Below are 25,824 nucleotides of genomic sequence, written 5' to 3'. Positions count from 1 at the left end.
CACCCCCCCCCCCCCCCCCCCCCCTCAGTACTTTCTGTATGCACTCCGCTGTGTGTCGGTCTGTGAGCGCACACTGTGTTCAGAAAACAAAGCATGACTTTGCTTTTTCATCTGAATAGTAAAAAAACAAAAAAAAAGCGTTGCATTTGATTGTGAAAAGTGGGTAGGAATAACTGAAGCATCTCTCCCCCCTCCTCCTTCTAAGTCATAATTCTTTTTTTATTAAAAAAATACAATGCTGGTAGGATGAGTTATGCAATTTTATATGTTCTAATACCAATGTGTTTTTGTTTATTTAATAATGCATGTACACCTGTTGATGTTGAGTCTTAATGTTAAAGCTGCATTATGATGCACAAATAATGGAAGGCATTCTATAAATGATATATGGATAGAGAAGGAATTTTGTGTACTTTGTAAACCAATAAATCTGAGTTTCATCCTGTTTTCAGGATGCTGAGATGATGGCTGCTCTCTGCTCTGTTTGCAGTGAAGCAAGTTAAACAATTTATGTTCCAAGATTCAAGTATCACGAGTGTCATCATGGGCAATAACTGGAGTGTCAGCGCTCAGTTAGATTGGGTTTCTTAGAAGTGCACCTTGAGTCACAAGAAGAACACTGTTTCAACAAATATTTGCATTATGACAAAGTATTTAGAAAAACATCAGTTTGCTTACTTCCACGGCCTACTGAGCTATACTCTAATTTGACAAACTGAGGAACAAAATAGTTGTGTGAACTGTTCAGTCTAACCTGTAGGACTCTAAATCTTATATTTGATTACTAAAGCTGATGTTTGCCAAATGAAGGCGGGCTTGTTGGGACGCTACCAGCCAGAAACTGCATGCGGTTTGAAAACTTGGTTCAAGCGTTCAAGTATATCTAGCAGTCAAGGCAATCTATCTTTACGGAAACAAGACATTTGTACCATGTGGTGATGACAAATTGCATCACACTGTGTATTAGATTGAAAAATAAAGACTGAATCTGTGTGTTTTCCCCGAATGACCTCAGTCTATTAAGAAAATACATCTACCTCCAAGATGAGGCAGCATCAACATGGATTTCTAAATATGTACGGAAACTTGTTCAGTATCTATGTAATGAATAGCGACTGGTGGAGGATAAAACTACTGGAAGACCAACAGTTCTGTCTTCTCTTTGGATTAATAATGAGAGAAAACTTATCATGCCGCTCAACTAATGTTTTTTTTGTGAGAGGAGACACTGAAATGATTTTGATGTTTTGATTTCTCTCCCCCTTTATTTACTGTCAGATCTTTACTGTCTAATAAAGTTATAAAATGAGCGAGATAAAAGCCATGTTTAAGGACAAACAGTATGCAAACATCAGAATCATCTGTTGTCACAGATTGCATGTCTAAAAATGTTCTGTTAGAAGAAACACTTTCCGAACTCAGTTACATTATGAGCTACAGTGCTCTGACTTGGCCGATGTTTGTTCCGTCTCTTGGCACTGTGAGAATTCATCCACTTAGTCCGAATGGTGACTGAGTGAAACACACAGTCAGGGAGGGGCTACAGTAAAATCCTACATTGTGTCTTAATTAAATGTGCCATCATCATGAATCATGAGGAATCAGAACTGGTCCCACCAAAGCTCAGACATGATTTACTCAAAATGATACCGACATCATCTCACAGTCAGTTCAGCCAGATGATAAACAACCTGTTGACTTTCAGCCATCAGTGTGACTGCTCTGTCCAACATGTTGGCTAAAGTGTGATTTTAAAGACTATATTATTTCAATGTCTAGGCCTCTCACCGCTCAGCTTGATTCCTCTCATGTATATTTAACAAACTGAAAGCTTGAGTTTAGTAGTGTGGTCAAGTAGGAAATGTGAATTACTTTGCAAAATATCTCAATGTTGGCCTAGACTGCAGTCCCGAATAAGCAAATAACAATAATTTGATTGTGTGCATAACAGGTCCCAAGCAGAAAGCTTTAGGTAACTGACATGACCATTTCAACTATCTTTTACATTTGCAGCCAAATATTGAAATAACATTGGCTGTTCTGAAACAGATTCATGTCCTTCTCCACTGCCAAAAATTAATTCCTGGTGGTAAATTTAGATTTTTTTCCATTCAATTGGGAATGGAGGGCTGAAAAACCCCACATCTGGATCTAATTATTCTGAAAATGTGGATATTGGCCTTCAAAAACCTGTCATGAATGCTGTTCATGCAATAACAGATCTATAAAAGGCAAATGCACCTCGGTTGGGTTTTGTCTTCCTCTCCGGATCTCATCAGTGAAACTGTCCCTGTGTCAGTCCCCATATTTACTCTCAGTCCCACATGATTTATTTATTTATTTAAGATAGACCACCGACTGACAGAAGATTTTTGAGAAGACCTCGGCCACATTTGCTTTCCACCTGCTCTCAGGGAAGAAGAAGGCTACACACACGGCTACAACATGTCTACATGAGTTCATTAATAAGGGATCAATTATTCATTAAACATGCCTGTACCAATTAAAACACCTAAGCAATAAGCTATCTGGTTGCTAACAGCTGCTGCAACAGGGAATGAAATATGAAGTTGTTGAAGTATTAACTTAATATTGAAAAACAACTTATGATATGTTACTGGTTGTAAATGTTTACTTTCTGGAAGTGAGCTGTACCAAACAGATTTTAGGTTTTATCAGGCAAAATCATTGTCTGTATTCCAGTGGTTTGAAACTGGTTTCTGGTGCATTGGCACTAATGTCAGTCATCTCAGTTTTTAAAGGAACCTTTGGATCCTGGAGTTTGGATTGACAGCTCAAGGGGCGAGAGAGATGGAGCCTGGCTGACTGTCATAGGCTGAGAAACCTGATAATCAGGACAAAGGTCCTATTTTTAACCTCCAGTATATTCAAATCGTGATACAGATACTGCTCTATGTTCCAATAAAGTAAAATATTAATTACTAAATAAGGTTTAGGGGCTGGATTGTAAGTCGCTGTGGACAAATTGTCTGCTTAATGAATAATGTAGCTGTATCAGGGATTATACAGAGTGCGAGCAGCAGCAGAGCGCCGCGGCCAGCAGGAGTTCAGGTGGAAACAAGCTGTTGATCTGGAGCTGTCCTTGGTGCTGAACGCCTCAATCCAATTACCCACCTCCACCCACGCCCTCCTCCCCTCCCCCTTTCCTCCTCGGGGCCGGTAGATCTCCGGGCCAACCGGTTCACACTTCTCTTTCTGTATCTGCTGTGCGTTTTCTCATGGCGCTCAGCGCTGCAGACACACTTCCCGGGACATTTCCTCTGCTGCACTGACTTTTTGTTCTCCGCCAACATGTGGATCTCCAGCGGTCTGTGTGCTCTCGGGAGGCTTCATGAATCAGCGGCCGGAGGGGAGGCGAAGCAGCTGGGATAACTAACCGGGTGCTATGGTGGGACCTCCTGGAAGGGCAAGAGTTCGGCTTTTCCGAAAAATCATCAGTTTCCACAGAGGTGGGCTACATGCAGATTGTTTACTTAAACAAATTGAATAAAAATCTGTGTTTAAGTAGGCTACAGTTGAGGATGTTTAAAATTGAGGTGCGTGGTTTGTGCTGTCCATAAAACGTTAGGCTACTTTCTATCCACTTTCTGTTTAGCTTGTACTTTTTAAACTGGGGTGGACTCACTGGGTCTCTTTAATCTCTTGACTTCGAATTGGACGCTCTCACTTTGGACTCTTATTCTGGGTTGTTAAGGATTCAACCTGTCTCTGCAATTGATTTTGGTTTGGTTTGATAAAGAAAATGGAGTCAGCTGTGTAACCTATTACACAATTATTAATGACTGTTTAGCAAACCCGAGATATAAAGTGCAAAGTCAGTTTATTCAGTCAGTTTATTAATCTAAGTAACGGAAGTTAATTGTTGCCTAATTGATTTTGGAGGCGGGGGACTGGATTGTTTAACAGTGACGTAACAGATTGGCTCCTGACGTAACCGTGTGTCCTACGAGTGTCCCGGGAGAAGATAGTCTATAATTAACTAAGGCAGACTTGAGCCAGGAGCGAGGAAGCCTAATGCCACTACTGGGATTTGTAGGACTCCATTACACAATCAGATAAAGGTCCCGCAGTCAGAGGACTTCTAATGGCAACATAAGCCTTCACAGTCCAACAAGAAACTAAATGCAGTTTAGATAACATTCATTCTCTGAGAGTTGGTAGGCTACTCATAAGAAAACCAGTAGAAATAAAAACCGTTTCATTATTTATTGACTTAATTAGATGAAAATACCAAAGTCTCCTGGGTTTTCATGAGTCCCCAGGGTTTAACAGGGTATGTATCACATCTCCAATATTTCCATGCATTATGTTGGTGGAATATGGCTTTCCAAAGTAAATACTCACTGAACCAAAATCTTTAATTTATTCTTACCTGAATCTAATATGAATAAGACTTATCTAATGTGGGCTGTTGTATTTATTACTTTTTTTTATTCTACAGTAGCGTCAGACTGTATTTTATGTTCCAGCAGAGGTTAAATCTTTGACACATTTATCCCCATCACTGCGGCAAGTCCATCCTGAGCACACAGGCTGTGCTCTCATGTCACTGATAATGATATATTAGTAGATTAGTAGATTTGACCTGTTCAGCTCTGCCTCTTTTGTCCCCTTCTTCCCCTCTCTCTCTCTCTCTCTCTCTCTCTCTCTCTCTCTCTAAGCATTATCTACTGTAATATAGAAAACAAATTCATCGGAATGAAAGCTCTTTCAAGAAATTAGTGACATATGGACTTGTGACACACAACATAGAGTTACCTATTAGGCAAAGCTTAACTGCCAAGAACTCTTAGCTGTGTGTCAGTTAGTTCAGCTTTGTGTTTATGTGTTGCATATCCCTGTTTTTTTGTTGTTGTTTAATTTATTGTGATTGTGTAATGCATTATCGTACAAATGCTGAGGGCAGCACATCTTACGGTCACAAAAGAGGTTGCAGAGGCAATGTGATCTCATGGGATTGTATATAAATAGCACACGGGACATTTCACGTGTCATGTCTACGCCTCTAAAGACGTTACAGATGGCGCATTTCATGAGTTTTGGACGTGCAGGTGACCTTTGTCAGGTGACCTTCAACGTCATGGTGGCGAGTTTGGTTAGGTTTATATAAAGATCATTGTTATGGATTAAAACAAGCATGTTAGTTACATGAGTTAAAATGAATGAAGGTTGACTTTTGGTTTCACATTGGACTCTTCCAGGTGAAAGTCCAGTGTTAGTTTCACCCATCCATCCATCCTGACCACCTTCCTATATGGGCGTTTTTGCTTTGAGACTACTTCACCTGAGATGACACTTGAAAAACTCTGCAAAAAGTGTTTTGACATACCAGGCAGCTAGAGGTCATTTAGGAGAATTACACAATTCAGTTTACTTTCGTCAGTCTTGTGTAATGTATGATGTCTTGTTTTTCCAGCCATGGATCTAACCAGGAGTTTCGTGCTCTGAACGCCAGCCAGGTGAGCTTGGTGGGCCTGGGCTAACCTTCCCCTCCTGACCACCATCATCATCTCATTGAGCCTCACAAGCTTCAGACACTCCAGACACACACCACTGCTTGAGGTGACCCACCCCACCCCCCCGATAAGACAGCAGCACATTCAGAGCAAACATGACAGACAGAGGGAACTTCAGCACACCCAAACCCAACCCCCGGCCCGCCGCAGCTCCTGTGCTCCCCCCTGAGCCAATAGACATCATCCGCGTCAAGGCACGCTCCCGACGCGTCAGGCTCAATGTCGGAGGTCTCACACATGAAGTCCTGTGGAGAACGCTGGACCGGCTGCCCAGAACCCGCCTGGGACAGCTAAGGGACTGCAACACCCACGAGTCATTGCTGGAGATCTGCGATGACTACAGCCTCAACGATAACGAGTACTTCTTTGACCGGCACCCGGTGGCCTTCTCCTCCATCCTCAACTTCTACAGAACGGGGAAGCTGCACATGATGGAGGAGATGTGTGCCCTGTCCTTCGGCCAGGAGCTTGACTACTGGGGAATCGACGAGATCTACCTGGAGTCATGCTGCCAGGCGCGGTACCACCAGAAGAAGGAGCAGATGAATGAGGAGCTGAGGAGGGAGGCGGAGACGCTGAGGGAGAACGACGGGGAGGAGGAGGAGCACGGCTGCTGTCCCGACAAGAGACAGAAGCTCTGGGATCTGTTGGAGAAACCCAGCTCGTCTGTGGCTGCAAAGGTAACTACAGCTGCGCACACTCTTTAAGATCAGTTTCCTATCATGGTTAGTCCCACTCAGCATGTCAAAACAGTTACATAATGTGTCTCTTGAGAAATTTTGTCAGATCTAAGCTAATAACCCTAATGATGTCAATTTGCTGTCATCAGGGTTATCTCATCTTTCGCTAAGAGACTACAAATGTATAACATAAAACATAACAAACTTGAGGTGTGGGTATCAACGAGGTGAGCATTTACCAAGTAGGAAGGGTCTAATGAGAACATGCTCTTGAGTTACATTATGGGAAATGAAGAATCCAATGCTTTTGAAGTTTTATCCATGCCAGATATCTTGGCCTTCGTTGTACAGATTTAAATAATTTTTCCTTTATTCTGATAATAGAGAGGAGACACAAAATAAGGACTGACATCAAGAACAAAATCCTCCTCCTAATCCCACAGGTCACCAAGACGGGACTTTTTAAACTGTCTCTCTTGAGTCCATACACTTTATTGTAATGCAGTACTAAATCACTGCAGTACCCTGTTAATCAGACTTACTCACATGCTAACTGAACTGAGGTCAGAGGAACAACAATTAGTTAGGTTCAGGTTTGAAGTTCAATTTCAAACGTTGTTGCCAACAGGGTGTTATGCTCTAAGTATTCTATGTGATGCTTCAGGCTCCAGTTTAATTAATTAAGTGTGTCAAGGTACAACGCTGGCTCCAAATTCTCAGAGTAATCATGGATCATCTTGCATGCGACAATCATGCATTATGAGAATCTTTGATTTCAACTAGTAGGTTGTTCAGATATTGGATATAAACAATTTGTGACTGGGGTGTGATGTCCATTCAGAACGAATGTAAGTAAATAGTCCTGCAATGTACTCTGATTTGGCAGCGGAGGATAGTACATTTCAGATTTGAGGTATTTATTGAAAAAATTTTCATCCAAAACATACGATTATCTTGTAAAATATGATGCATTATTATAGATTAAACAACAGTATGTAAATAAAAGTACTACCACCTCAACCATCTACTCCATTAAAATGCTGCTTGTACATTAATATATCAACAATAAGACTTTGATAATATGAACAATCTGAAATGGTCCGTTCTGCATAATGAGAACTTTTACTTTTGATACTTTTGTCCTAATTATATGAGCACTTGTCATTCCGAAAAAAAAGAAAAAAGCTATAATTAGCATCTTATATAATGAAGTGATTTAATTATTGCCCCTAAAAGTTCCAATACAATGCAGATTCAAGTGATTCCCACCATTTAGCTGGATTGTGTCTGTTGAACCAAGAGTGTAATACTCTGAAGTAGTAGATTCAGTCGCAGTCCGTCCTAGAAAGGAGTCTGAGGTGCCCGGTGAACTGAGGTCTGTTTCCTCCGGCTCTGCTCTGCCTGCCTCTATAATTAGCAGCCTCATGCAGATCCACGTAGCAAATCAGAGGCCATTAGACAGCTATCAGGACCATAATCCTGCCTCACCTGCAAAGTACGGGGGCACCGAGGAGGAGAAGGAGGAGGGATTACCTCTGCGTCTGGCCTGTTAGCGCCATATTGGACTGTCTTCCAGTCCTCACTAATGGAAAGTTGGTGAGGGGTTTATGTGGAAACGCTCACTTTAAATTGCAAAATAAAATAAAAAACATTCCTGCAGATAGTTTACGTTTTATTTGTCTAGATGTTGAGATCTCTATCTCACTGAACAACACTGAACAATGCCATTTACACCAGATGCAGTGTCACTCTGGATAATCCACAGAACACACTATGGTTCCCTATGTTTTATTGGAAGTACTTTCTGTTGACGGTGAGGTCAGTGGTCTGTTTTCTGGTAATAAGGATGAAGCACCAATTTAATGGTGTGATAATGGTCTTATAGTATTTTCCTCAAATCCAGGTATAAAACAGACCCAGCATACTTCTTCTCACTTGTACTTACATAAGTGAATGTAACAAATAGACTTCTTTACTGTTTCTGCTTTTGAGGTCAGCTAGAACAGTGATTCTCAACCTTACTGACTTATGACCGCTAAAACGAAGCAACGTCTTATGCTGTGACCTTGATCACAGGTTAAGGCCTTAACATAGACATGAATAGTACGCAGTTCAACTGGTTGACAAGAAAAAAGAAAATGATACAGAAAAGTCATCAAAGTTAACAAATTGTCTTCTTTTAACTATCATGTATGTCTCTTTGGAGAATGTGACCCCCTGGTTGGGGCCAACTCAGTTAGTAGACACTGACAACTGTCAGGACTAACCTTGCCTTTATCAAAGAGCTTTAATGAGAGAAAGTCTGGTGCACCAATAGTATTCTCTTGCACATTTGATCTTACTTGGTCATGGTTTACGTCCAAGTGGTGCATGAATGCATGAGAGGAGAGGAGGACTGTACCTAATCAATTTAACCTGAGCAAAACCAGCCCTGTCTCCCAGAGAATTTAATTCGTACTGGATGTGCAGTGTCAGTCCAGGATGTAGTGTGTTCCCTATGTATAGCAGGAGAAACAATAGCATATGCAGGTCAGTGTGGTTTATGTGCCTCTGAATATGTTTAAGACTTTGTGTCCATTTATAGACCCACAATTTGTACCTTGTTACGTTTAGTGAAAGGAAAAAAACAGATATGAGAGCAAAGGGACACATGAACAAAAGCAAGTGCTTAAAGGAAGACAAGCAGTAGGCGGCTGATATTGTTCATTGATTCCCTGTTTCCAGCTGGCTGACTGGAGAGAAGTCCAGGCCAACTGCACTGTCAGCAGCATGAGGAGAGACTTTTCAGAGCTGTGGGTTTAATCAGAGCTCAGATGTCGGCTGTAATGGCTGATTCAACACAAGTATACCCAACATGAAATCTGTTTTAAATCTGTGAGACACAGATGAGATTTTACTGGCTTCCATAACAGATCTGATTTCTTTTGACATCATTTGAGACCAAAGGACGGAATTGACCATTTAGAGAAAATGGTTTCACAATTAGATTTAGTGGACAAAGCTCTGCTGTTTGAGGAGCCGCTCAAAGAATCCAAGCAGCAACAAGGATTCTGCGGGAGAGCTGATCCCACTTTAGCAAACATAATCATTAAATCAATAATACCAACATTTTGCACATTAGCACGAGGTTGGCACGAGCATATCAGCAGAGTAATACACTGAAATCATTGACACCATCAGGTTACGTGGCCACACTGTACGCCTGCGTGAAGATGATTGGATGGTACTGACCACAGAGCTGTGAGGGAGTCATTGTGAGGCATAAATATTGTGTTGTAACCATTTTGTAAAGCACACCAGTAGATTTTACACTGAGTTCCATTCTTTTAATGCATACATTGGTTGCAGTTCATTTGAGTGCACTTTGAAAATGAACTTGCAGATAAAACCTGTGCATTATAATGCTCTTGCCAGAGTCATCAGTGGTGATTAACAACACTATAAAAATGCTGTGTTGTCAGGACATCAAATGGTAAATGGACTTGTATAGCGCCTTTCTTTTTTCTGCACTGAACAGCCGTGACCATGTTAACAGCTCCCAAAGTCTGATAGAAAACCACAGTGTCTGGTAACAATAGAGTCCAGTATATGACATGTATGATGTAATATGGTGTTTACAGATAGTTTTATCACCCTATAAATACATCAGGAACCATGTGACCATGATGGAACCGTAGTGTCAGCAGGAGGGAAGCTTAGGCCACTCTGTAGCAGTGATGCAGCTCAACTCATGACCAATAGGAGGGCCTCTTCTTGGTGACACGTACAGCTCAGTGCTATTGCTGATTAGAACAGAGCATTACCTGGCCATTTGGAAAACACGCAGCGTACCACGCACAAACACGCAGCAGCAGTCCAGATGGACAACTATCCATAACAGTTCTGAGTTTTATTGGATAATATGAGTATAAAATGTTCTAATAATAGAGATTAGTTTCATACACTTTACATAATCTGTGTAATCTTCTTATTTTTGGCTCTGATTATATTTTTTGACATTTTCCCTTTGCACCATTGTTTGTATTAAGGCACAAACACTCTATCTATCTATCTATCTATACATACACACATACATTACATTGCTATATATGTCAGAGGTCGCACGCCTCTGGAGCAACTAGGGGTTAAGTGTCTTGCTCAGGGACACATTGGTAGATGGGTCACAGTGGGGAATTGAACCCAGGTCTCTCACACCAAAGGCATACGTACAGTACGTTATCTATCATGCACACAGTTTCTTGTAATATGAAATCCAAAAATTCAAACTCTGGGTGAATTATGACAGCATGTCTGCATGCATGGTCACCTGTTCATAGTGGACACCTACACACACACACACACACACACACACACACACACACACAGAGGATGACTTAGGAGTATGGCTTAATCTCCTTTGGGGCTTTTACCAAGACTGCTTCTGCTGCAAATAGACTAACTGTTGGCAGGTTGGATAGTCTGTCCTGTCCACTGTGTCCACTGTCTGACCTGCAGGATGGTGGGGGGTGGGGATTTAGAACACAGTGCAATGAAATGTTTAATCCAATGACGATATCACTTTTTTAACCAACATCATTGTGTCTGGTCTCCACATGGCTTATGTTTGATACCCTTAGTCTTAGGTATTGATTCATTTTGTTTACATACTAATTTAGAATAACTATGAGGATGCTGTTAATGAATGATTGAACTATCAGGAGGAGAGACTGATTTGGGGGGGAAAAATGTCTTTCTTTCAGTCTGCTTCTTTCCATGGTTGATAAAGATTAGGTTTACCCGTTAAACACGTGAGTGTAGAAACAGTGTCTGAGGTTTATATTTCTATCTGAACATATTTATATTCATATGATGTTTCACTAAAATGAAGGAATTTACTTTAGTTTCCAACAGTTTAATGCAGTTGAACTGTGTCGGAGGCTTGTCAGCACACTGACATTAGGTTTGTCATGGGAGGCAACTTTCGCCTTTAAATAAAACTTAATCTGCAGCCACATTATTTTTAGATTACTTTTCAAACTTGTTCTTTTTCTGCCATCATTTTCTTTCATTATGCTAGTATACTCATCAGCTTCATTCCTGAGGTCTAGGAAGTCCATGGCATAGCTTTACAACAGAGTGCATCAGGGCAACCACATAAGTCAGGCTGTGAAATAATTAAATCATGTAATTGAAACCACTTATATGTATGTGGTTTAAATTAGTGTGAATTTTAAAGTTATTACTGAGACTGCTAAAAAAAAATGTCCAGCAGATTTCAGACTTCCCTTTGCTTCACACATACGTAGTTTATGTAAGAAGGTTAAATTAGGGGATTAGTGTGGCTGTCTGACTTACTTGCCTTAAGAAACTGTAGCAATGTTGCAGTGAAATGAGGCTGTAAATCAGGCATCAGATGAAGTAAAAGAAAAAGTATTTTGACAATACTTTTTTTTAAATTCCCTAGTTTTTCAAAAAATGTTGGCCTAAATGTCCCAGTTGTGCAGTTGCATGGTTTGACTGATGTATAGCACTTTGCGACCATTATTGCATTGTACTGCAGTATGTATACGAGAAATAATCTGCAACTAACAGTGTGGTTAAAAAAATAAACCCAAATTATTCTTCATATTTTTCATAACCAACATAGGCACAAGTCAGTGCTTTCCCATAGTATTCTATTCGCTCTTTACATTGAATATCTGTGTTGTTTTACTACTTAACAATCGTTTCAACATGTGCATGAGTTATAAAATTAATTGTGAAATCCTTGGTTAAGTGTCTCCTGCAGTATTGAGCAGGAAGCAGGTTTTCAGAGACAGCAGTAAGTAGCTAAGTGGCTTCTCAGAGGGCTATAGTTCACTGGCCCTGTGCCTTCAGAGAGGAGCGGCAGACTGATGCTTATTCACTAATGTTCTGTAGTTTTCCAATACTGAAAGCTTTAATTCAAATGAGAATTATTTATCACTGCAGCAGGAGAGAGGCTAATCCAAAGTGGATTGCTGTCTACAAAAAAATTCATCCGAACATCTCTATGTCACACTGCTCAGCGTGTATGAGTGTTCCACATCTTACCAGCTGCCAGACCGTCTTCATTTGTCTTCAGTATGGGAGACACGTCAGTGATATTTCATGCAGCTCATTAATGTCAGTATTATTACTGGATGACTGTGCAGATACATAATGATGGATTACAGGTATGTTTTTTATGCACTTAAGTGCACTTTCAAATGTAGCCACCAACATGTTCAATGTAACTGACCTTTCGCCAGCCTCCAAGTTAGGAGGTCACATGGAGGTTAATATTCTGCAGTGGAACAGAATCGCATTAAAAGAGATCTCCCTGCCCTGATGCCAAATTTAATACTGCACAAGTAATACCGCTTTATGTCAAACATAAAGCCCCATCTACAAAAACTTAACTCTAATCTTGTAAATGTAGTTTTCTGATTCTGTAGCTGGAAGTTACAGACAACAATTTATCACAGCTCACTAGTGTGTGCAGATGACAGTACTTGTTCTGGTGACCCTCTGCAATAATCATATTGTATGTGCACTTATTCAAGAATTATGTTGTGTAATATAAAGCCATTGGATGTGTTTGACTCAGGCTGAGGGTCCTGCCAAAGCTGAAGTTAAAGATTTGACTCTGATCACTGAGCATCTGATGCAGGTTCTGCTTGGATTAAACTGAGCAGTCTCTCTGCAACCTTTTATGTGTTTTTTTGCTGATATTTAGAGAGCAGGGCGGCCTATTTATAATGCCGATATCAAAACAAATAAAAGTCATGTATAATTCTAGTATTCCGTGCAGAGTACAATCTAATATACACGTTATCTTGGCCAGTAATGTGTTGTTTTAGATGGAATTTTTATTAATGAATGAAATTGAAACATACATTGGGTTATGTGGTAGATTTCAGAACATGACTTGTGTTTAAGGGAGAGTTGGGAACAGTTTGTCAGAAGTGACGTCGTTCAACTGCATTATTCTCTACAGTATAACAATGTATAGTTAATGGTAACCAGTGACGGTTTTAGATTACATCTGCTGTCATTTGGGATGATATATTGGGCTTGTGTCAACTAAGGCCGATTATAGCCCGATAAATCCGCAGACCGATATATCACTAGTCACCACCATTTGTTGGTTTAAACTACTTTGGTGTGATTGGGTGAAGTGTGAATTAAAGTTACAGTATTTTTTCCAGGTTTGTCTGAAGTGAACCACTGTAAAAAGTATTAATGTTTCATAATGTCACTAATCAGCATTTGTGTTGCAGTTAAACGGCTGTATTTTACACCTCTGCGCTCTGTTATGGTTATGTGGCATTAACATTTTTAGTAATTTTCAAAAGGATTTTAAGTGAATATCATATATATCATATTAAATGTAGCTGTTTTGTTTTCCTTGTGTGAGTGTGTGTGTGAGCACATTTTGTATATGTATTTTTGGCATATTCAAAACCTTGCTTCTGGCTCTTTTGGTTTGTCTTTACAATCAAATATGATTACAAAGATCACAAGAAAACTGGCTGTGTACACCACAACAAAGATTCATCCAATGACGATAACCCAACAGATTCACAGTAGAGCAGCTTCCACTGTGGTTCAATGTACATGTGGTGATCAACCTGCCTGGATAGCTAATAACATGCCATGCTTGGCTAATTACAGCCCAGTGTGTCACACAGACCAGCCAGAGGCTTCTCGTTGGAGTAATTACTATAATTCTGACTCTTTCTTTCTGTCTTTATTCTCTCTGCTCCTCTCCCTTCCTTCTTCTTTCTTTGTCTTGTTAAACACTGACTCACGTCTTAATATGTTTCATGTAGTCTCCGTTTCTCTCAGTAGTGATGACACCAGTAATATCAAATGGACTGAGGACAGCTCACATTTCCTGTCTGTCAATTACATCTTAAGTTTGGTACAGTGTGAACCTGAAGACATGTCATCACAGCTACAGATCAAGGCCAATAATGAAAATATCAAGCATGCAATATCAACCAATATCAAGCAAAGAATGAAGACATCCCAGATGAATCAGATTTCAGAATAACAGTTACAGAGCAGAGAACACAATGTGAAAACTGTAAGTGTACTTGCTTCCGCCCAGCCCGTCCTCACATGAAAAATGGCCACGTAGATCAGTTATTGTATGCCCATATGTACGTTTTTTGTTAGGCTGCAACCTCTAATGGCAGAAGAAGTCACATGACAAAGTATAAGGAGAAATAAAGTCTGTGTAAGGAGGGTGGTGGGGCGGATGGATGAGTCAAGTAAACCCAAGAGAAATACAAAGATGACATGTTTTAAATAGATAAATTTTAATTGCGATTAATCGCATAGTTATGTGCAAAATTGGATAGTGAATTCTAAAGTAGTGTATTATGCACTTTTAATTTAAATCTACTGCTACATACACAAAAGTGCAATCACATGTGGTTTACAAACACTTTAAACAAATAATGTGTTTTTACCAGCAGTATTCCCTTTACACAGTAGCAATAAAATATTTCTTGTAAATCTCAACCTAAACATTAATGTCATCCAATGAAATATAAAACCGAAGCTTTTTGCCACTGCCAGGGCATAACCTTTCATCTAGCTTGGTAAAACAAGTTAACATCAGAGTTCAGAGCCAAGATCACAGCACAACAGGCACCTTCTGATCAACAGGTTAACATGTATAAATCTGTTTTCTTGTTTTTTTTCTGAACAGGTATCAGCAGAAACATTTTTCCTTTAATCAGGGAACAGCATAAACAGTCTATGTTCAATAGCAAGTGTCCATGCCCACACGCTGCCGAAGTTGACTTGTCTTGAACTTTTTGCCGAAGTTGACTTGTTTTGAACTTTTTCCCCGCAAAACTAGATGAAGGCCTATCAGGGAAAGTTATGTAATGTTAGTCTATAATTTTAAGTTAAATGGGCTACAGCTGTGTAGCACACAGAAGCCGTTGCCATGTTTACTATCCATAAAGCGCCTGCTGTTTACTCACCGAACGCTGTCTTACTTCTCCCACCCGCTGCATCCAAGTAGTCTGCCGAAGCCTCCCTCCACTGCTTGTTTAGCTGCCTTCCTTAAAAGCACCATAAAACTCTTACAACTTCGTTTTAACACATTCGTTTCTAACGGCTATCAAACCTGTGTTATGACGATAACTCCATTTCAACAATTCACTACCACATTGGAGAACATAAGCCCGCCGTACGAGTGTACCGCGCCCTCATTGTTGTACAGCGGGTTCTCCAGTATATTTATCAATTCTGAACGTGTCATGTTTTCAAATAGCACCAAGCGTTGCACTCCCTTGGGTCCGCAGCAGCATACCCACCAAGTTTGGGGTCTAATGTAGGAACTGCTCTTGACACAATCAAAACACAAACAGACAGACAGACACAAATTCCCACTTTTATTAGAGAGATGAGGACTTGTTGTTCAGCCAGTCAGAACTGGGGATATATAATCACAAGGGAATAACATAAGTAGATCCTGTTTTTGCCACCTTCAGATACATTTTCAAGATTTCAAAATTGTCACTTTGTTGTTTAAATCCTTCCAACATCTTCAAATCTTTAACAACATACAGCTCAGCTTCAGTTCATCTCACATACAAAATGCACTAAAGCAACCAAAACACTTGATAAACGATGATCAGGCGGCATTACACTCAGTGTTACTATTTTCTTTGTAAAAGTATATTTAATTCATATATGTAACATAAAACAATTACAAATAATAAAAAATTAAAAATAAGGGCATTTCTTTATTACTAGATTGTGCTGCCTCACAGTTTATGTCACAGAGATGAATCAGAAATGCAGTATGCGTCACTCAAATGTCAATACTGAGACATGTGTGTTACCAATTGTAAAAAACTGTAAACCCAGATCCTTGAAGCCAGTCTCCCTCATAGCACCTTCAAACCCCCAGATCTCCTCCAGATATCTCCATGGGCCACACCTGGGTTACAGCTGATTTTTACAACATCACCCCCACACAATCCCATCACTCTGCACTAGTGAGTAGTAGGTTAATCTCATTTCAATTGATCTGTCACTCTTGACTGGTTATGTATAATTTATATATCCTTTAATTAAGCAGGTAGAAAGTCTCATTGATATTTTAAAAAAAATTCAACAGTGACCTGGCCAAGAGAGCAACATAAACATTGTTCCAACAATAACCACAAACAATAAAAACAGACAGCTGTCCAGATAATATGCAATACATAACTATAGTTCAAATTCAACTGGTCTAATTTCTTAAAACAATTTCCAGTGAAAATTTAGGAGCAGTCACAATGACCAAGAACTACTGTTTCCTCAATCAGTTAAAAGTGACTTAAATTGTCCCACAGTGATCAGCTCTGACAAGTTCAGGTCCTTCTTTACATAATTTGAGGAAGAAGGAGCTTCATATTTAAAAGCTTTTTTACTTAATTCTATTCTAAGTCGACTAACATCTGTAAAACAACCATGACCACATGTTGCCTTGGAAAAAACCAACATCTGTTGTGGCTTCATGGGAGCATCCACAGGGAAAATGCACCCACCCACACCCTCCGTTAGTTTACTTGCTTAGTTTTGCTTAATTCCTGGATGCTTTTGGCATCACGATCTGCTCCCATAGACACTCAGCTGTTAAGGACGATAGGCTAATATTGCTGTCTGATATAACTTCAGACTACATCAAATTCACTTAAAAGGTCCTTCCTAAGGCATGTTTTAACACCTGACTCTGGGAAGGTGGGAAGATCAAAAATCCCCAAAACTACTGTGTCTCTGAACTATTTCTTTTTATCCAAATCACATACTTTTAGGGTGACCTCTGCAGAAACAACAGCAGTCCAAAATATCCTGTCCCTGTTGCTCCAGAAATACCTCCACATATTGATCAGGGATTGTGTTTCTCTGCCCAGTCACTTCATCCATTCTTTCATTCCATCTTGTGTTTTTCTCTCTATGTCAATTTCTCAGATTTCCTACTTCACCGTCTGTCTGACATCTCTGTTTGTCTCTCTGTGTCTGTTAGCCCTTTGATGTCTCAATCTGTAGCACTTTGGCATGTAATTAAATATAAAGTATGTTACAAATAAAATGTATTTTTATTATTAGCATGTGCAGGAGTGTTTGCATGCTGGTTTACGTGGTGTATTTGTATGTTTGTGTGCAGTAGTAACAGTAGTACCAGTAAAAGTAGTGACAGAATAGTAGGAAAAGCAGCAGTAAAAGCAGTAAACAGGGCCAGATAAACACACTAAGAGGTCCTGGGGATGTGTTCCCTAGACATCCAGTGACATCAATATCTCCCGTGTCAAGTGTAATTAGTGTCTTTTCAAATGGTGAAGAAGTTTTTCATAATTAGCACATTTTATTCTCCTAAACACCTCATAGAATTCATCTTCTGGGGACCGTGAACATATCTAGCTCATTTCATGGGTATCGAGTCGTTCATTCAGCCTGTCAAGGACCAACGTTTAGGAAAGAAAGGGTGCAGGGACACGAAAGAAGTCCACAGTAGATTTTGTTCCTTCAATAACTTTTCTTCTCTATTTGAGGAACTGTTTCACTGTAACTAAATATTTTTCAGCTGTGTCGAGTTAATTTTTTTGTCATCGCACTCACTGTGATACAAACTTAAAGTGTTATCGATCAGCTGAATCTTAAATGTGGAGCCTCCAATAATTCTCCCTCCACTGTACATCTTCTAAAGCAGCTTGTGTGTTCCTGGGACTGCTTTAAATCTGCCCTGGGTGCCAAGGTCACAGCATTTGGCAGCCATTAAGCCATTAAGACGCTGCAGGGTGGACACACTTTGATACACCTGCCCTCTACTTCCCTTTGTCCTGTCTCCCTTTGGCTTTCTATCTATCTTTACTTTCGTCTTTCTCTCTCATCTTTTTCTGTGTTTCTTTTTCTCGCTTGCCTTTGCAGTTTTGTTTAAAAGCTCTTGCTTTTGTCTGAAACAAAGGACAAAGTCACTCGGTCTGAATGAGGATTATTAAGCAGCAGAAAGACTGTACTCTGCGTAAAGCCTTGATGCTCAGTGTCCTTTGACATGACTCTGGTAGGCCAGATGGTCTATCATCCGGAAACTGCCGAGACAATCCTTCCATCACACGATTTCACAGGAACTCTCTTTTGAGTCACAGCGGCAGTTGTCATAGCAGAATAAAAACATGCATATATAAATATTAATGGTGCTAATAAATGTTTTCTCTTTTTAACTAATCATTTGCTGCACATCAGTCAAAAACAGCATTCACTATAACTGCTGCTCCATCCAGCCCAACATCATTTAAATAAATAACTTGACTTCTCCTTTAGTTTTTGATTGGCACCTTATCTTCAAGTCTTTTTATTAAACAAATTTATTTATTAAAGAAATTTTGAAGTTATTGTAATTGTTACAAATAAACCACTTTTTGTGGTTTAAAAAACATTAAACCCACAGTTACATTACTCTATGTTCTTACTGTTAAATAATTAATATTTGAGTTGGCTCTGGATTTCATTTGATTTCATTTTTAGCTGATATGAAGATTAAAGAGAGCCCTCTTCACATTAAAGTGATCACAACATGAAAAACTAAATGTTAAAGTAGGAGTAGTGAGGAACAGATAAATCTGTTGTGAAATCAAATATGATAGGAAGACAGATGAGTAATTGGAATAACAGGACAATATTTAAATAAATGAACTTTGCAATTCCATTTTAAATTTCAATTATTATTCTATTGATGTATTATATCATGATAATTATTGAATAATTATTGTGTCCAGCTCAGAATACAAATGTATGGTGGTGTGTGCTCTCACATATTGCATATAATTATTATTACTCAGCTACAAGTGTCTTTGGAGATTGAGATTTAAATTAAATATATGACAGCCCATAATGTGTTGCTAGTGCTTTTTACATCTTTAGGTAATCTCCAAACATATCATCTTGTCAGGAAACAAAGCCCTGTTTTAGGTTGATGCTGATGCACCGTTCACATTATGTAAGATAAGGGAAGAGCTTACTCCTCTAACTGATCTGAAAACAGCACTAATGTTACACTAGACACAGCACAGCCCCACTCTGTCTATGTACAGGATTACAACACATGTATCATGAAAGGGACTATTCTCAACATGGATTCTTCTACTATTGAAAACAATATTATGTTATTTGTAATGACATTTGTAAGCACTCAATCGGACACTAAGACTAACTTTTCACCGACTAAACCAGGTTTTCATAGTGACTATATATATATATATATATATATATATATATATATATAGGTATAGAGCTTTTCCTGGGGGTTGTCCAACAAATGCTTGATTCTTCCTGTAGGGGTAGGAAAGAATGAGTAAACACTTCTAACCTCTCTATATCCTTTCTATAGATAGCAACACAATCCTATTACAATTATCCTGAAATGTCCTCGCAAGGACTGCAGAGAGAAGACTCAGACCGCACATGCTTCAGCTACCTCATTCAGAACATTAGTGTTGCCCAGTTTGAGTATTAATTAATGAGTTATGTTGAATCCCCGCAACATCCATTTTCTAGGTGAGCCATGCTGTGAGATGTAGGACGACTGTAGCTTAAATCAGGCAAGAGCTGGAATGAATAGGAGCAGTGGGCAAGAACAGTCTGAATGGTCCATAAATCACTTTAATCAACTAACTCTGCTCATATTTTACTCCACAATTTGTAAAATAATTACTTTTGAATATCTGCTGGCCCCGGTGACAATTCATTTTACTGCATTGTGGGGAACCAGTAAAAGAGGCTGTAAAAGCAGTTGACCAACAAGAAGCAGCAATTAAAGTGAATACTGACCTAAAAGTTCTCTGAAGTAAGTAATTATGGTATTAAAGTACAATTTTGAGGTACTTGTACTTAATTTCAGTATTTCCATTTTATGCTACTTTTGCACTTCACAGGGAATTACTATACATTTTTATTATGACAAGCTTAAAATATACAGTACGAAACCCCTTACAAAAAAGCAGTGTCCATGTCTATGAGTTTCCCACCAAAGTGTGATTTCTCCTCCAAACCTCCCACATGGTTTCATCTAAATAACACTTCAAGGCCCAACCTATTTCAACAATTTAATTATTATTTATTATTTTATAAAATTTTAAAATATTTTATAAATTAAATTCCAGTTTGCTGTCAAACAGCTGGTTCGAACTAAGATCCCGTCTCTGATCAGGCAGATAGCCAATCATAGTTTAGGATAATAGGGTGGCACCTGGGTTGGCCAATCAAATGGGGTGGCACTGACCACCCCAGGCCAATCCCTGGACATGCCCCTTCCAAGTCCATAACCCTGAGGAGTACCAAATATGAAAAGAGAACTGTGGCTTTCATAAAGGATCTTGTCTTACCACTAGGAGTCCTCCTAAATGGCACTAAGTACTTAAGTTCTTCTGTTAAGAGCTATTCACAAAGCTCCTAAGAGCTACTTTTAGTACAAAGATAACTCCTAAGAGAAGAGACAGGGTTGACCCTGGTACTATTGAAAAGTGAGTTCATGAGTGAACTTTCTCATTATGTCTAAAGTGATTTGTGTTGTAAAATGAAATATTCATCAATGCACAGAAGTGTGAGGAACAGATAGATACTGTAGATAGATAGATAGATAGATAGATAGATAGATAGATAGATAGATAGATAGATAGATAGATAGATAGATAGATAGATAGATAAGGGATAGACAAATATTGCTAGCAGTATTGCTAGAATGGATAGTTTTCCAACAAAGCGGGATACATTTTATGTGATTTAGCAGGCAAAAATGTTTTAGGTTGGCTTGACATAATTTTGACTACTTTTAGTACCATTTGGGCAATATTCCCCCAAGACTGTAGATACGCACAGCAGGTTTAAGCTAAATGCTAATATCAGCAAGCTAACATGCTCACAACGAAAGTGTTAACATGCTGATGTTTGGCAAGTAATTTTCACTATGTACACCTAGCATGTTAGCATTTCAATTTTGACCTAATGATGGTACTAGAATGAGAAGTCATGGGATCACCAAAGTTTGTGCATTTCATCTGTGGGGAACAGGAACATCTGTATCACATTTTATAGCAATCCATCCAATTATTTTCATGACATTTTAGTTTGAACCAAAAATAACAAAAAGTCAGGGGATCAATCATTAGGACTCATCCGCATTTCAATCTGAACAAAAGGGGTGAACAGACGGGATGATATTTCCACCCCTAGAGTCATGCAGCTAAAGTGGGTAAAAACAATAAACAGTTAAACTTATTGCACGCCATACTGCCACACCGAATTCAACCAAGCATCACAAGCGCTACATCTTTTTATTTGTCTATGTACAGATATAGAGATGTGTATGCTCAACGAATACTTGTCTTTGTTTTGCAGTTCCTGGCTATGATCTCCATCTTGTTCATCATCATTTCAACCATCTCGCTGTCTCTCAACACCCTACCGGAGCTCCAGGTGGTAGATGAATTTGGCCAGTTCAGTGACAACCCCAGCCTAGCCCACGTGGAAGCTGTCTGCATTGCCTGGTTCACCATGGAGTACCTGCTGCGCCTGCTCTCAGCACCCAACAAGTGGGATTTTATCAAAGCACCACTGAACATCATTGATTTGCTGGCTATCTTGCCTTACTATGTGACCCTCTGCCTAACTGAGTCTAACAAGAGCGTGATGCAGTTCCAGAATGTGCGCCGTGTGGTCCAGATCTTCCGAATAATGAGGATCCTGAGGATCCTGAAGCTAGCCAGGCACTCAACGGGACTCCAGTCTTTGGGCTTCACTTTGCGAAGGAGCTACAATGAGTTGGGTCTGCTGATCCTCTTCTTAGCCATGGGCATTATGATCTTCTCTAGCTTGGTGTTCTTTGCTGAGAAGGATGAGGATGCCACCAAATTCACCAGTATCCCTGCCTCCTTCTGGTGGGCTACCATTACTATGACCACTGTTGGTTATGGAGACATTTACCCACAAACCCTGCTGGGCAAGATTGTAGGAGGGCTCTGCTGCATAGCAGGTGTGTTGGTCATTGCCCTTCCCATCCCAATCATTGTAAACAACTTCTCTGAGTTCTATCGAGAGCAGAAGAGACAGGAGAAGGCCATCAAGAGGAGGGAAGCTCTTGAAAGAGCTAAACGGAGTGGAAGCATTATTTCTATTAACCTAAAAGATGCTTTTGCACGTAGTATGGAACTCACAGATGTGTTGGTGGAAAAGAGAGATGACAGTAAGTGTCCTGTGGACAATCACCTGTCACCTAGCCGCTGGAGCTATCAAAAACACTACTCTAATGAAGAGGCGTGTAGCCCAGGCAGGTCCCAACCTTCACATTACCAGGAAGTGGCTCAGCTGGGCTCCCCTGAACGAGTCAAGCCTAACAAAACTACCCCTCAACACCTCAGTGCAAAGCGGCTAGAAGAGGCTTACAACAAGAAGGCAACCATCCCGGAGCAACAGGAAAAAATGATTGAGGAGCAGATGGAGATGAAAACATTAGCCTCAACCCAAGCCCAGAAAACTTCACCTGAAGTCAGCATTGCCAGGAAATTCTCTAATTTGGCTGATGATTTTTCAGTGGAAAGAGGAGAAAGAAGCTCTTTGCTCCCCAGTGCTGAAGGAAGTCAAACTGCTAAACACCAGCGTATCCCACCTCCCTTAGATCTAAGTCAGATCAGCACCATGGAGGTGAACAGGGCCTCTGACAGCATTCAGCCAATGACCGTCATCAAAGAGGGTTTGTATGAGTTTGTGTCTAGCCCTAGAGGAAGTGAAACTGGAGATGTGGGTTTGGTGCCACAGAGCGTGGAAAGCTTCGGGATGCCCTATGACCGCATTCGCAGCTCGTTGCGAGATTATAGCAGCCCTCAAAAGACAAGAGCCCTCAAGGTTGACTTCATTGGGTCCCAAGATGATGTGCTTATGGCGGTGATGACACCTGCAGGGACCCCAGTCTCTGCTGGCTCAGCCAAGCTTGCTCAACTACTTTCCGACGACATAGTTTCCAGGTTTTCTCTGTCCCCTAGTTCCGCAACACAGGAAGCTAAGTCTCCGCTGGCGATCCTGCAGTCTCCATCTCTGGTCCAACAATCTGTCAGTCCAAGCAACTCCCAGGGGGGAGGTGAGGGCTCAGCAGCCAGGAGCTTAGAGGGTGAAGGGCAGCTCACGGGCTTAAGCCACCAGGGGAGGAATCACATGGAAAGATCTGCTCTTGGCTCAGGAAGCAGTGCGAGCCCACTGTTGTCTAAAGCCAGCCCGCTCAACTGCACCCAGGAGCTAGTAACTACAGAAGGAGGGGAGGAAGGAGAAGGAAGGGAGGGAGCAGAACTGAGTGGAGAGAAACGAGAGAACCACGTTGTTCTGGACGGAAGCCTGACACCGCCCTGTGAAACGAGCATGTGAGTCCAAAAGTACAGAAAGGGATGCCAAATGAGTGGTTTGGAGAAAAGGTCAAAGGGATGGATGACAGCAACGACCCAGAATAAACCACCTGGTGTGGACAAAGACACGTACATTAAAGTGTCAAAAACTATCGTAACAGTTGTTTTAGTTTTTCTGGGGAGATAGACTGATCATATCCCAGAAGACTGGCTCTAATCTCTTTTTTGACAAGCACTGCTGTCCAGGAACATCTCAGCAGTTTGTCACATAGTTTTATTACTGGACATTGAGGGAAGTCAGGAACACTTGCCCACTGTCAGGGTACTATTTGAAAGGCACTGTTTCTTATCAGTGTCACTGACTTATTCTTTGAAGACCAGACTGTGACAACTGATCTAATCCAATCTTTTAGCGCTCAGATGTGAGCATAAATGAAGCCTTGTGTGAATGAGAATATATATGACTATCCTGAAGAGTTTTTGTGTACAGCTCAACAGGTATAATTCCTATTTCTTGCTATGCATCCCTATTTCTTATGGAGGTGAGGAAAGACAGAAGGTGGAAGGAAGTAATATTTTTTACAATTGTCTAAGCAACTTTTGAAAATTTGTCTTTTACAAGACTACAATCAACAATGAATCTTTAGTCTGTATAATGGGTCATGTTTATGTCTATTATTATGTCAGTCCAAGTATAACATTCTTGTAATTGGACCCAGATCAAACACAAGCACATGATACTGGACAAAAAGTCCCACTTGTATCACTTCATTGGACACAAATAGAATCGTATATTCCAAGAGGACATATGCATCTGCTTTATCCTGAACACTGATATTTGTCTCAGTGCTTCAACAATGTATGTTCTCTTATATGTATGTTTCTGTTTTTTTTGTTTTAAATTGTGTCTCTCCTTTTTTTCTATAATACCTGAAATGGAAGCAGGGTCTTGAAGGTGAAAAAGGAATATAATAGGGATGCAAATGCTACTGTATTCACTGATAGACCAGTGTTTGCATACACTTCTAGAATAAAAAAGTCTTAAAAAATGTCACAGCTTAGGAAACAATACTATATACTCATAAGGAGACAATGTAAAAAGGTGCAGATGTATAAAGACATGTGACAGAACAGAAAGCGCACAAGTAAAGTAGACAAGTTCACTGATAACTCGTGTGTGGGTCATCACACACTGCCTGTGTCCCCACTCTGGGGCTCCTCCTTCAATGTCATGCATTTCTAAACTAAATGTGTTGTAACAGGCTGATGAGGCCTAACCCAGTCCAAAGGAACCTCCAAATCTGGCTGAGAAATGTGACCGATGAAGAGCACCCAAACACCATCTGTTTTGGTCTCTGTGAGACTAGTGTCTTATTCAAGGATAATTCCGGTTTATTACAATCTGGGTTTTGTTTGGTAGTTTTGACCATTATTTCGCTAAAATAAATGATTGTACTTACCAATTTAGTAGCTGAGATCTGGGAACACGGTGACATCAATAAAAAGAAGACCAGGTCAGGAAACAAGAGCTGTCAGACAGGTTGGAAACAAACCAGCGGGTTAGTCACCAAAAATCTATCCCACTTTACAGACACACCACTCTCCTGAGGACATCAGTATGCTTTAAACAAAGGGTCTGATTTGAATTGGAGGGGATCCAGCATCCAACAACTTTTCCAAACAGCCAATCACTTCCACAGTATTTGACCAGATGTGTGGAGGTGTGAGAGCAGACAAGGTTAAAATTTCTCTCTCACGTTCTTCTTTTTCATTCTTCACACTTCTCCTTCCACCACTTTTCACATGAACAACTAAGTGTGTGTCATCTGTATTTGTAAAATTCATTTCATCAAGACCTGGAGAGAGATCATAGAGGGAGGTAGGCTTTTCACCCCACCTTTAAGTGTAGGCATTCAGAACAGGAAGAAACACTTTCAAGCATACTAAACGCTTTACTGCAGCTGTATGCACACATATTTCCCTGTAAAGGTGTGTTTTAGTTTACCTCAAAATAAAGTGGTTTAGATAATCTGGATAAACTGTTGGCTTGTCTCACACCCGTCACGTGTTTCTTGACTCGTCAGACCTTGTGGTAGAGATGTTGCCATGCTCCCAACTTCAGCAATTAACTTGGAGTCTATGTTTTTATAACCAGTAGGAAAGGTGGACACAACTACTGAAAAAAGACCAAGGGGTAATGCACAAGTAAACTATCCTTTGAGGGAGGAGGCT

General features: G+C 40.1%; 1 protein-coding gene across 1 annotated transcript; it reads left to right on the top strand.

Moving 5' to 3' along the window:
- The first annotated feature begins 5,632 nt into the window (after positions 1 to 5,632).
- LOC123972674 (potassium voltage-gated channel subfamily B member 2-like) lies at positions 5,633 to 23,833 on the top strand. Its single transcript, XM_046052252.1, has 2 exons — positions 5,633 to 6,217; positions 21,599 to 23,833. The coding sequence occupies exons 1-2, from the start codon at positions 5,633 to 5,635 to the stop codon at positions 23,612 to 23,614; spliced, it is 2,601 nt and encodes an 866-aa protein (XP_045908208.1). The 3' UTR covers positions 23,615 to 23,833.
- Positions 23,834 to 25,824: the final 1,991 nt, after the last annotated feature.

Source organism: Micropterus dolomieu, linkage group LG06 (genome assembly GCF_021292245.1).
Source record: "Micropterus dolomieu isolate WLL.071019.BEF.003 ecotype Adirondacks linkage group LG06, ASM2129224v1, whole genome shotgun sequence".
NCBI classification, from domain to species: domain Eukaryota; kingdom Metazoa; phylum Chordata; class Actinopteri; order Centrarchiformes; family Centrarchidae; genus Micropterus; species Micropterus dolomieu.
This window is presented reverse-complemented; position numbering and strand designations above follow the sequence as displayed.